This window comes from Xenopus tropicalis, chromosome 1 (genome assembly GCF_000004195.4).
Source record: "Xenopus tropicalis strain Nigerian chromosome 1, UCB_Xtro_10.0, whole genome shotgun sequence".
NCBI classification, from domain to species: domain Eukaryota; kingdom Metazoa; phylum Chordata; class Amphibia; order Anura; family Pipidae; genus Xenopus; species Xenopus tropicalis.
In genome coordinates, this window is record NC_030677.2 from 201,396,874 (window position 1) to 201,410,577 (window position 13,704).

Below are 13,704 nucleotides of genomic sequence, written 5' to 3' on the forward strand. Positions count from 1 at the left end.
TCAAGAGGGTGTGTTTGTAAAGTTTGGGACCCACTATAGACTTCCCCCTGTCCTTCATCTTCAACAACCCTCTACATTAAGCTCTTCTTCTTCCATATTCCAACAAATTCAGCTATTAGTTAGTTGTACACGGGGAGATTTAAGCTGCCAATTTGAGTCCTTTACACCAATTCAGTAGCTTATCTGCCTGTGTATGGGGCCCCCCTCAGCCCTACCCAACCAATATCTGCCCAAAAATCAGCCAGGTGTTGGGTAGGTTTGATTATTTTAGCCGAATTGGGGCCACATCGGCTCATTGATGCTCATTGACGCCTCCTATCTAGGGCAAAATGATTGAATAAGCCCGATATCATCCACCATAGGTGGGCATAGTGGGGAAAGATCCACTTATTTGGCGATCTTATGTGGTTGAGATGAAAATTAAAAAATCTGATCTGAAAAAAAAAGATGCAAAGTACCCAATATTTAGTTCTGATCAGGTGCCAAGAATTAAAAGTATTGCTCTGATGGCAGCTTGTGTGAGTGTGCATGTTAGATGTGAGTGAGTGTGAATAAGCGTGTAAGTAATTACATCTGAATCAGAGTGATTATGTGAGTAATGGTTGTATAAAAATTAGACTTGGGAATCCAGAGGGATTCCAACATTATTATATTTTTTCCGAGTTGGTAATATAAGGTGGAGAACCAGAGGGTCAAAGAGGGAGGATTTGGTTGGAACTTTTCAGTAGCCAAGGACTTTGGGTAATGTCACACTAGGGTTTTTTTAAGGCACCGACAGAGAAATGGAAGAATATGAAGACCAAATAATGCCATAGGCATGGCCAAAAAGTGCTGTTCTGGGCCTCAAAGATGTACAGGTATTGGATCCGTTATCCGGAAACTCGTTATCCAGAAAGCTGGCTCTTACTTGCTTCTGACTCCATTTTAATCAAGTAATTCAGATTTTTAAAATTGATTTTCTTTTTCTCTGTAATAATAAAACAGTACCTGTACTTGATCCCAACTAAGATATAATTACCCCTTATTGGGGGCAGAACAGCCCTATTGGGTTTATTTAATGGTTAAATGATTCCCTTTTCTCTGTAATAATAAAACAGTACCTGTACTTGATCCCAACTAAGATATAATTACCCCTTATTGGGGCAGAACAGCCCTATTGGGTTTATTTAATGGTTAAATGATTCCCTTTTCTCTGTAATAATAAAACAGTACCTGTACTTGATCCCAACTAAGATATAATTACCCCTTATTGGGGGCAGAACAGCCCTATTGGGTTTATTTCATGGTTAAATGATTCCCTTTTCTCTGTAATAATAAAACAGTACCTGTACTTGATCCCAACTAAGATATAATTACCCCTTATTGGGGCAGAACAGCCCTATTGGGTTTATTTAATGGTTAAAGGATTCCCTTTTCTCTGTAATAATAAAACAGTACCTGTACTTGATCCCAACTAAGATATAATTACCCCTTATTGGGGCAGAACAGCCCTATTGGGTTTATTTCATGGTTAAATGATTCCCTTTTCTCTGTAATAATAAAACAGTACCTGTACTTGATCCCAACTAAGATATAATTACCCCTTATTGGGGCAGAACAGCCCTATTGGGTTTATTTCATGGTTAAATGATTCCCTTTTCTCTGTAATAATAAAACAGTACCTGTACTTGACCCCAACTAAGATATAATTACCCCTTATTGGGGGCAGAACAGTCCTATTGGGTTTATTTAATGGTTAAATGATTCTCTTTTCTCTGTAATAATAAAACAGTACCTGTACTTGATCCCAACTAAGATATAATTAATCCTTATTGGATGCAAAACAATTCTATTGGGTTTAATTAATGTTTTATTGATTTTTTAGTAGACTTAGGGGCTGATTTACTTACCCACGAACGGGTCGAATGGAGTCCGATTGCGTTTTTTTCGTAATGATCGGTACTTTGCGATTTTTTCGTATGTTTTGCGATTTTTTCGGATTCTTTACGAATTTTTCGGATCCAATACGATTTTTGCGTAAAAACGCGAGTTTTCCTATCCATTACGAAAGTTGCGTAAAAAGTTGCGCATTTTGCGTAGCGTTAAAACTTACGCGAAAAGTTGCGCATTTTTCGTAGCGTTAAGTATTAACGCTACGAAAAATGCGCAACTTTTCGCGTAAGTTTTAACGCTACGCAAAATGCGCAACTTTTTACGCAACTTTCGTAATGGATACGAAAAACTCGCGTTTTTACGTAAAAATCGTATTGGATCCGAAAAATTCGTACAGAATCCGAAAAAATCGCAAAACATACGAAAAAGTCGCAAAATATTCGTTTTCAAGTCGGAACTTTTCCAATTCGGGTCGGATTCGTGGGTTAGTAAATCAGCCCCTAAAGGTATGAACATCCAAATTATGGAAAGACCCTCTTATCCGGAATGGCCTTGGTCCCGAGCATTCTGGATAACGGGTCATATACCTGTACTATCATTGCAGTTAGGTAGATAGACTGAGGGAAAACAGGTACAGTAGAGAAAACTGTTAAAAGTGTTTTTTTTACATTAGGGATGCCGAGTCTGTGGCCAGCCAATGTTGCTCAATTACAGTTTAAGCTTAGTGCTATTGGTATGAATATGTTTTGCTTGAACCTAACCATCACTAAAGACCTAAAGACAGAGCAGTCATAGCCCCTGAGGGGCAGCCTATAACACACAGGCAGTCAGGGAACTTTGCCCATGATTTAACTCTGTGGGGGGGGGCATTTACTAATGTTCATATTTTATTATTTTTTTCATGGTTATTTACTTAATTTGTGGTATTAGAGGTTTTTGTAAGCCCAAAAGATTTGTGGAAAAATGTAAAAACCACGGCAAATGTGTGATTTTTGTGTTCTTTTTGTTGTCCATTATAATTTGTTCCTGCTTTTTCAGTTTCAGTCTTTTCCCAAATGACTAGATATTCGTGATTTTAGTGCAAAATAAGTTTATTAATGGTTTCAAAATACTCTAAAACCACAAAAATCAGAATGTTAATAAATGGGCCTTTGTGTGTAAATGCATAAATCAGCGCTTGCAAAAAGGTAAATAAATCAAATGTTCCGCTTACAAACACCAAACAGTTGTCCGTAGGGAAACATATTTACCCACCTCTTAATCACAGTTATATAGGATAAATAAACAGCGAGCAAGCTTATCCTTTTGGATTAAAATATTGTTGGGAACCAATATGAAAAGTATAATCTCCTATCCCGTGGCTGCTGTGAATATTTGCCTGTTGCAGTCTGTACCACGGTTATTTGTCCTGGGATTATTCTCTCTTCGCTAAAGGAATTCTCCAGCATCGGGTACAGTGTAAAGTCTATAAGAAAGTTGCAGCCAAACTGCCCAGGAGGAGACTTTGGCTAAGAACTAGAGTTCTTTGTGCCATTCTCATTGTAACCATTAGTTTTACTTGTAAGTAGATCAATTTGTTGGTTTAATCACCACAATAAAACGACCCAGGATGTTGGTATTGTCAGGAGATAATGTCACATCATTAGGGAGCATTGTCATTAAAACTCCAGCATGCAACCAGCCAAACACATTCACTTTATTGAGACACGAACATGTAGATTACCTGCTAACAATGGGCCCCTGGCTGAGAGCACTGAGGGCCATCAAGAGCCGAGACAATAGAATTGATGTGCTCCTTAAACCCAGCACAAAGGACACCAAAATGTCTTCTGCGATGTGCCTGGTTTTACTGCCCCAATGGATATGGTCACAAATCAGAACAGATTTACAGCAAAGTTATTTCTACCATTTCTACTATTTACTGAATACAGAAACCAAATTTGCAAAAAAAAGGAAAAATCCGACACACAATAAGATTTGAATCAGGTGCCGATCCATCTGCTTATTTGTAATTAAACTTCTCTAGAAACAAGATTTGTGCTAAACCTTCTGCTGTCTCTCCTACCGCACCATATGCCTTAGTGGGAGCTGGCAAAGCACATCTCTCCCCCAATTTCATTCATTTACTTTCATCATTTATTTCTTTACCCTGTATTTTTTTTTTAAATAATATCAATTCCTCAAACTGTATCATTATTTATTCAATGTTATTTTTTTTTTATTATTTAATTTGATTAATTTTGCCTGTATTTTTTTTGTGTATTTTACCATATTGCAGAAAAATATAGAAAACAAAAAAAAATACATTTCTGTGCAAAAATAAAATAGAAAGCTATATTAAAGTGGCGGTAGAAATTAAATGGGTGAATTCATTTTTTTCTTTATACTGTGACTATTATTTCAACAATATTTTTTATTGATATTAGGGATATATTGTGAATTAACATTGGAGTTATCTGTACGGCAATAACATGGTAAAAAGCATGCAACTGGCAATGATAATATGTGCAACATCAATTACAAAATTATCCAAATAATTCTAATTATAAATCTAAATAAATAGTGCCCTGATCAGACAAAACTTTTCCCTTATTAAATAAACTTTCAGCAATGGCACCCTAGCAAAGGACGCTTCCAAATATCCATGCAAAAAAATGAACCAAAATAAACAAACCCAATCAAATAAATTTCAGAGAAGGAAAACCACAAATCTGCCTATAACGGAGAAGTGCATAAGGTTAACAGACATTTTTTGATCACCTGAAGTGCATGAAATTCAATTTAATGGGTCAAGTGCCAAGGTACAAAAGGAGAAAATGGTTTTCGAGTAACACGATATTTCTGTTTCTGTGCCCTGTGATCATGCTGAAATAACGTGCCAGAATAATTGGAACCATAACGTTTTTTAGTCACATTCCCAAGTATAATTATCAGGGCATTGTCTGTTAGTGCCGTCCATGGAAAGGTTCTGTTTATGTGTGTCTGCTGAGGGGAAATACATAAAATAAACAGTTGTTTGGGGGGTTCTAATCTGGAGGGGTAAATGAATAAAGCAAACAGCCCTCCAATTCATTCATTCGGAGGAGTAGGAACTGTTACTTTGGGGAGGGGCAAGGGACATCATCTCATGCAGGTACTGTCTCCAACTAGACAAAACCTGATGGTGCAATGATAATGTGGCATCACTGGGTAGCACAGCAGGGGTAGCTGAAACACACAAAGGACCCAGGCCAGGAATTGCTTTAAAAGTCCTCAGGAAGCAGAGGCTGTGTCATTCCTTTCAGATAGGTCACAAGGAACTGATCCTCTGTTGTTCAAGGACAGGCTGTCAGCCAGAAAGCAACCAGAAGGATCTGCTACTCAGAGGCAGCTTAGAGGAATCAGCCTTTCTTAGGAAGATTTGCAGCCTGCTCGGGCTCTGTTGTTGTGGAATATACCATCCTGCCCCTGCAGTTTAGCCTTGTACAGATATATTAATCTCTTTTTGCTAGGAGGGAAAAAAAAACTTTGTACTTTTGAAGAGCCAGAAAGCATCACTTTGGAAGTATTCTTTGAAATAAAATATCTGCAGAAGTCGGAGCACGTGGACTACTAAGCTCGATCAGATAAAGAACTTTTCTTGGAAATAATCACCGTGATTGAAAACCTCAAGGGTCCTCGATGCACCTGCACAGTCCTTCCCTGATGGCTGACGGAAGCTTCTCTCTGTCTGGACATCTGCTCAGGAGCCCAGGAGGGAACCCGTCCAGGCTGCACAGCATAGAGGCCATCTTGGGGTTTTCCAAAGAGGATAGTGTCCTGGGCTCATTTCAGACTGAGGTCAGTCCCAGAAATGCCAAAGAAGTGGACAAGAGGAGCTCTCGACACTGTCTACACAAAATGACGGAAGAAATTCATCCCCAACAAGAGCATTTAGAAGATGGGCAGAGTGATGGCTATGGAGGTAAGGTTTTTGTGTATTTTTATCACATAAGCTTATAGTTTCTAAAGAAGACAGTAAGAGTCATTAGCAAAGCTCAATTATAAGATATAGTTGCCTACAAAACTACCTACCAGGCACCTCTTTTTGTGCCTAGTTACAAGGGAATAGGTTGTTCTTTGATTAAGTCAAACTTGTAAACAGAGACCTTATAACATTTAACTTTCCCATTCCTACAGATCCATACTCAGGAAAGACCTCAAGTGAGTGCCTGAGCCCAGGCTTGTCCACCTCCAACAACAGTGACAATAAACTCTCCGATGATGAACAACAGCCCAAGAAGAAACACAGACGGAACCGGACAACATTCACAACTTACCAACTACACGAGCTGGAGAGGGCGTTCGAGAAGTCCCACTACCCCGACGTCTACAGCCGAGAAGAGCTGGCTATGAAAGTAAACTTGCCCGAGGTCAGGGTGCAGGTGAGTCATTATTCGGAAATTCTGAGGGTCATAACTTATTAAATAGCCGCGGCCACAAATCAAACGGCTTTTCATTCTACTAATCCAATTACAGTAATTATTATAGCTTTCCTCTTGGGCAAACGAATGAGACTTTTATGGTGGATTTAAAAATTATTTAAGATTAACTAGGGGCATATTAATGAAAGAGTAGACAGTGTTCCATGAAGCAACAAAGTCTACCAACGAGTTCATCTTTTGTGGATATTGTTTTTGTAAAATATTCTATATATAAAATGTAAATAGGGAATCCCTATTAATGTCGGCTGTCTTCTTTTTATAATTAACAGCCAATGGGTTTTTCATGCTACATTAAAAAAGTTTTTTAAAAATGGTAAATTTTTTATTTAAGCACAAAATTTGTTTTGGAAAAGTATAATAGTATCAGTAGATTCCCAACTACAATTTTAGTCTGTTTTTTTATTGTCATTTTTTTTTTTTAGATTTTAAAAATACGTAGATCAATACACAGATGATAGAGCAGATACATATGGACAGATGATAGATTGACAGTAAAGCTGCACAATTTATTTTATTTCCAAGAGAGTGTTGGGATAATAAAGTGATAACTTTGGAAAGTCGCACAACTTTGCTCTTTGCAGTTTAACTAAGGACATTTGTGTGACACCAAACAAGGGTTCCATTCAGTTTATGGGTTTTGTGTATCTTAAGAAATCTACATAATCTAGAGATGTTACACTGGAGTTTGTGTTGAACAACAGGTTCAGTACTGAGTTGTGGAAGGAAAGTAGGAGATTATACTTTGGGAATAGCCCCAGGGAACAGGCGCCCCGTGTCTGATACACAGTAATCCCGGCCCTGCTCTCTGCCGGCTTCTTCTGCTTCATTCTGGCAGTGGGACACACATGTTTTCTCATGTACAAGTAAAATAAATAAAAAGAGAAAAGCTTATAGGAAAGTTCTCAAACTAAATTATTACAAAAGACTGATTAATTCCTGCCTCTATTAAAAAGCTGCAGTCATCAATTTGCCTTATTGTACCCTGCTCTGTGGTTACTATTCTAAGCTTTCTGAATAGCAAGGGAATAGGAGAAATAGGTGTTTATTGTACAGTGTTTGTCCCCTTGTTTTAAAGTTATCCAGACTAGATAATCTAAATATTTATTGTCACTGCTCCTGGTTCTTTTTTCTCTATCATTCAGTAATAATAACCACAGAACTGGGTAAATAAGGCAAATTGATGCCTCCAGCTTTTTTAATGTTTTTTTTTAGTTGCTATATAGAATGTAGCTAAAAAACTAACGTGTGTTATTATTACTGTTATTTAAAGAAATTATTCAGCAAAGTTAAACAGTTTCAAAGAAATTCAGATAATCTGCTTAAAATTGTTCTGAAAGCTTGCATTGATTAACTTAATCTTAATTATACCCCTTTGTGATGCTTTACGTACAAAATATCTAATATATGACTCAACATATTTTCATTACCCATTCTTACATTTACTATAATATTATATATATATAGTATTTTTACATTAATCATTATTATTATTACTTTAAATCAACTTCTTTAGAAATTAAAATATTGCTCTTTATTGTCCATGTGCTCATTATATAAATAGATAGATAAATAGATAAATAGATAGATAGATAGATAGATAGATTATAGATAGATGATAGATAGATAGATAGATAGATAGATAGATGATAGATAGATAGATTATAGATAGATAGATAGATAGATATAGATAGATTATAGATAGATAGATAGATAGATAGATGATAGATAGATAAATAGATAGATATAGATGATAGATAGATAGATAGATAGATAGATATATAGATAGATGATAAATAGATAGATAGATAGATGATAGATAGATAGATAGATATAGATGATAGATAGATAGATAGATAGATATAGATGATAGATAGATAGATAGATAGATATAGATGATAGATAGATAGATTATAGATAGATGATAGATAGATAGATAGATGATAGATAGATAGATAGATAGATGATAGATAGATAGATAGATAGATAGATGATAGATAGATGATAGATAGATAGATAGATAGATAGATAGATAGATAGATGATAGATAGATAGATTATAGATAGATAGATAGATAGATAGATATAGATAGATTATAGATAGATAGATAGATAGATAGATGATAGATAGATAAATAGATAGATATAGATGATAGATAGATAGATAGATAGATAGATGATAAATAGATAGATAGATAGATGATAGATAGATAGATAGATATAGATGATAGATAGATAGATAGATAGATATAGATGATAGATAGATAGATAGATAGATATAGATGATAGATAGATAGATAGATAGATAGATAGATAGATGATAGATAGATAGATAGATAGATATATATAGATGATAGATAGATAGATAGATAAATAGATAGATAGATAGATAGATAGATGATAGATAGATAGATGGTAGATAGATAGATAAATAGATAGATAGATAGATAGATAGATGATAGATAGATAGATAGATAGATATAGATGATAGATAGATAAATAGATAGATAGATAGATATAGATGATAGATAGATGCTACATAATTAATAATTAACTTGCCTGTATTTAGTAATGGAGGTTTCCCAAACAGAATGAATGCCCTTACATACACTATGCGTAGTTATATTTTGTAGGAATATGTAACACTGAGACTTGGCAATGTAGTGTTCTACAGACTTATCCTACTGTGGATACATGAGTCCGGCTCTGTGCTTAGTGGATACTCTGCTGGCCCATGTAGTTTTTACAATTATGTTTTTATCTTTGACTTTAGGTATGGTTTCAGAACAGGAGAGCCAAATGGAGGAGGCAAGAGAAACTAGAGGTGACTTCTATGAAACTTCAAGATTCCCCGATACTTTCATTTAACAGGTCACCTCAACCTTCTGCCATGAGTGCCATCAGCAGCAGTCTTCCACTGGACTCCTGGCTCACCCCATCTATATCCAACAGCACAGCCCTGCAGAGCTTACCGGGGTTTGTCACCAGCCCACCAAGCCTTCCAGGCAGTTACACCCCTCCACCATTTATCAACCCGGCATCTGTGGGTCATGCTCTCCAACCTTTAGGAGCCATGGGACCACCTCCTCCTTACCAGTGTGGGGCAAGCTTCGTAGACAAGTATCCACTGGAAGAAGCAGACCCCAGAAATAACAGCATAGCCTCTCTGAGGATGAAAGCAAAGGAACACATCCAGTCTATTGGCAAGCCTTGGCAAACCATATGAATATAGCATAGGGCAGCCACCATGCTCTGGGAGAACATTCCAACAAACTCCATATGGGAGAGACTTTTTTTCCCTGATGGCAAGCACATTATGGACCAATTTCCTAGAATTGTGTGGCTTTAAGACTGTGGAGTTTGCCAGTTTTGTTGGACTAACGTTATGTCCTGTATACAAATGTAAATTATAGTTAGTATTCATTAGCAGACATAAAGGAGTCTGCCTAAAGACTCAATGAGAATTCTCCAGTTGCTTTTCACTATTTATTTACCAACTTGAAGCCAGGGGTCTTGGTATCATGGTATGTGCCGGGCAGAGCTGTTCTGTAGGGGTCGGAATGGAGAATAACAATACCAGGGACCTGTGCATGGTGGGAGGATAGCACCGAGCAGCAACCAGCAGTAGGTATAGTAGGGCAAGATGGTGGCCATAGGACACAACTTATACATTATATAATGGGGCCTAGCTTTCCCAAAACAATGCCACTACTAAAGACATGGCGCCATGATGAGTTGCAGTTTAACAACAAGCTGCAGATCCCTGCATTTAGCATTGGCAATTTCATTTATATCTACAGGTCTGGACCGAGATTCAAGATAGGCCCTGGTAGTCCAAGTACACATAAGGCCCAAACAGCCCAATAAATATTGACTCTTTTTGGGCATTTGCCAGAATCCACAGATTGCCAGTCCGGCCCTGCGTATCTACCCCTGAGTATTACTATTTTTCTCCAAGAGAGGATACTGTATTTCACTATAACTTGTGATATATTTTACCAAATAAATCTCCTAAGGTATCATAGGGTAATAGCATATAGGGTGTAACCCTGTCAAATAGCATTGGATGCACCAATTCATTCTTCATCTCACTCAAAGCCGGTGTTTGGGTGGTGCTACAGTTTAGTATTGGAACTGATTTGCCCTCAAACAATAAGAAGGTGCAGCAATTGGGGGGTAGTGAGTATCATAAGGCAAGTTTCAGGGGAATTGGGCAACTGGATTTAATCATCTAAGGAAAGAACAAATCTCAAATGTTTCTACTTTTTGTGACATTGAATACCTTCAATTTGGGGATATCCTGACTTTAGTCCCCAAGTACCCAAATCTTCTTTTCTTCCATTAAACTGCACGGATTTGCCTTTCCTTGGGACTATGAACCAATGCACATTCATGTAACCATAACAACACCGACCCAATACAGCACCGAAATCCCGTCTAGACAATATTTTTTGTAAATAAAGTTGTACAGAAGAAAATAAAAGATTTTTTACGTAAACCTTTTAAGATTGTATGTTTTTGTTATGTTATTGCAAGGCAATTTCTATTTTATTTCATTTTATAGTTTTTTCATGATTTACTTTTTTCTATAATACTCAGGCTTGGAATTTCAACTGCTATCTGGTTGCTATAGCTTCCTTTCCCTAGCAACCAGACAGTAGTTTGGTAGTCACAATAAAAGATGAATAGAAGAGGCTTTAAAAATAAAATAAGCAGTAAAAATGAGAATAGCAACAAAACTAAACTCTCACGTGTGTTTTTTGCATAAAGGGGTCAGTGACCCTGGCAACCAGATAGCTTCATCAGTCGCAGGCTGGAAACAGGCAGAATTGGAAGATTTATAATTCAAAACTCAATAAAAAATAAGTAATGGTTAAGTAATTGCTTAGTAGAGGTTGATTCATGTCATACTAAAAACCAATGTGAAGGTGGACTTCCCCTTTAAGGAAGAATTTTATTATTTATCTGAAACTTGCATTATAAGTGACTTGGGTGGGGGCGTCTAAACTTGCCATGAGGAGGGTCTGCATTTAAAAACTGTGACACAGCGCCCTCCGGTGGCCTAAGTATCATGATAAATGGTAGAACGCTTCCTTAGCATTGCCAAGATATACAGATTCAGATAACAATCTTTAAGTTATGAAAATGCCATTTTTGTAACCCAGGAATTAATGTTAATATTAATAGTTCCAAAATATATAAAAGTTTCATGTATTTCCAATGCCAGACCAACACTGTGCCTTTATTTTCTATTCAGTAAGTCATAACTAGCAGTACTATTAAAGATATGGCCAAATGGTTGAATAGATTGCTCAGCAGGGCACTATTCCCCTATCTGGAGCCTAGTATATTAGTATATAAATATTAGTATATTAGTATATAAATATTAGTATATTAGTATATAAATATTAGTATATTAGTATATAAATATTAGTATATTAGTATATAAATATTAGTATATTAGTACTAATCTCCTTTGCTGGTGCTTGGGGAGAGCTTGATGAAATGATAGAGAACAATAAGTGTCCCGGCACTGCCAACAATCATCTCATAAATGAACAGCTCTGGCCAAACTAAAGGTCCCCATACACGGTAAGATCCGCTCGCTTGGCGAGATCGGCAAGCGAGCGGATCTTCCCCTGATATCTCCACCTACGGGTGGGCGATATCGGGGAGCTTGAAGTTAAAAAAAATAATAATCCGATCGTTTGGCCCTGGGATCACCAAGTGAACGGATCTTTCCCCGATATCCCCGGATTATGTAGGCGGCAATGGGGCAGTCGGTTCGGGGACCGCATCAACGATCCGATGCGGCCCCCGATCCGACTGAATCTTTTAACCTGGCCGACCGATATCTGCCCAATTTTAGGCCAGATATTGGTCGGCCAGCCCGCTCATTTCTGCCCCTAAACGGGCAGATAAGCTGCCGAGTCGGTCCAAGGGACCCATATCGGCAGCTTCTATCGGCCCGTGTATGGGGGCCTTAAGCCAAGGTAACCTCTCTCACTTACTGGGCAAACAAGGCAGGACAGGGCTAGTTAAGCTCTCTCCTCACAGTAACCCTTTCACTACAAGAATTAGAAGTAGTAAGTCATTTCAAAGCACTGAGCCTCCTTGCCATAGTATAGGCAGTAACCAGTTCTAAGCTCCATGGCACACAGTGCTTATCAAATGCCCAATTATCAGGGAGCCCTGCTGCAATAACAGCACTGCAATATGGCGATATGTCTTCTCAAGCACTGAATCTCTGACAGAATCCCTGACTGAAGCCAAATCTAACCCCCCTAGAGTCTGACATAGACAGTATATTTTCCATTCAAGTGAAAGGGAAGTGGTGGGCATGGAGAAGGCAAAATGCCATGTTTGAGAAAGCCAACTGGCAGACCTGCTACTCAAAGCCTCACATTCTCAGAGGTTGTTATGCAGAGGCCACAGTGCTGTTCACTCCATTTTGTTCTGCTTGTGACTTTTTATCGGCCATAATGGTGTAAAAGTCCTCCTTGGTCTGGATGTGACTGGATTGCCACCAATATAAACTTGTTGTTTTTCTCAGTGTCCCACTAGCTGCTACCCTAAACTGAGAGATAGAGAAAGAGAGATAAGCATTCCCTAAGAGAACTTCATTATTTTATCATTACCAAGAGTGCAGGAAGCACAAAAGGGGCGGAGCTAATACAGAGAGGGGACATCTTTAGTCCTACTCTCCTTCCCTCTTCCCATCCTCTTGCCAGGCCATTTAGGGCATTGGCAAGAGAATAGGAAGTGGGAGGCAACTTCGGGCAACTTCAGGAAACTGAAGCTATGCGTATGCCATCCCACCGGCAATTTACATTCTTGCCGGTGGGATGGCATTGTGGGGAGAACGAAGTGGTAACGAAGATTTGTCGCAGGGCAACTAATCTCCCTGTGTGCCACTGCCCTTGGCTCTGCTGTGATATGAGCACAAGACTGCTAAAGGCTTTTATTTTCTTGTCCCTTATGAAGAGCAACTGATACTGACTGGGCCAAGGCCTCAAGTTACTACAGACCTGCAATGGAACACAGTCACGGGATGTTCTGTCAGCACCGACTACTGCTATGACACACGTGGCCAGGGAGTCAGGCCACAAATCCGCACACACATGGCCGGTCAGGCAAATCCGCACATACATGACCGGTCAGGCAAATCCGCACATACATGGCCGGTCAGGCAAATCCGTACATACATGGCCGGTCAGGCAAATCCGCACATACATGGCCGGTCAGGCAAATCCGCACATACATGGCCGGTCAGGCAAATCCGCACATACATGGCCGGTCAGGCAAATCCGTACATACATGGCCGGTCAGGCAAATCCGCACATACATGGCCGGTCAGGCAAATCCGCACATAC

At 38.4% G+C, this 13,704-nt stretch overlaps 1 protein-coding gene across 1 annotated transcript; it reads left to right on the plus strand.

Moving 5' to 3' along the window:
* Positions 1 to 5,034: 5,034 nt before the first annotated feature.
* On the plus strand, positions 5,035 to 10,834 carry rax (retina and anterior neural fold homeobox). The gene is made up of 3 exons (XM_002936669.5): positions 5,035 to 5,815; positions 6,031 to 6,275; positions 9,105 to 10,834. Exons 1-3 carry the CDS (start codon positions 5,533 to 5,535, stop codon positions 9,555 to 9,557), a joined length of 981 nt encoding a protein of 326 aa, XP_002936715.1. The 5' UTR covers positions 5,035 to 5,532; the 3' UTR covers positions 9,558 to 10,834.
* The last annotated feature ends 2,870 nt before the right edge of the window (positions 10,835 to 13,704 follow it).

Excerpts from the sequence above, each read along its gene's own strand:
- rax (XM_002936669.5), top strand. The coding sequence starts at position 5,533 with ATGCACCTGCACAGTCCTTCCCTGATGGCTGACGGAAGCTTCTCTCTG. Across the intron at positions 5,816-6,030 it reads GCAGAGTGATGGCTATGGAG|ATCCATACTCAGGAAAGACC; the intron begins GTAAGGTTTTTG and ends CCATTCCTACAG. Across the intron at positions 6,276-9,104 it reads TGCCCGAGGTCAGGGTGCAG|GTATGGTTTCAGAACAGGAG; the intron begins GTGAGTCATTAT and ends CTTTGACTTTAG.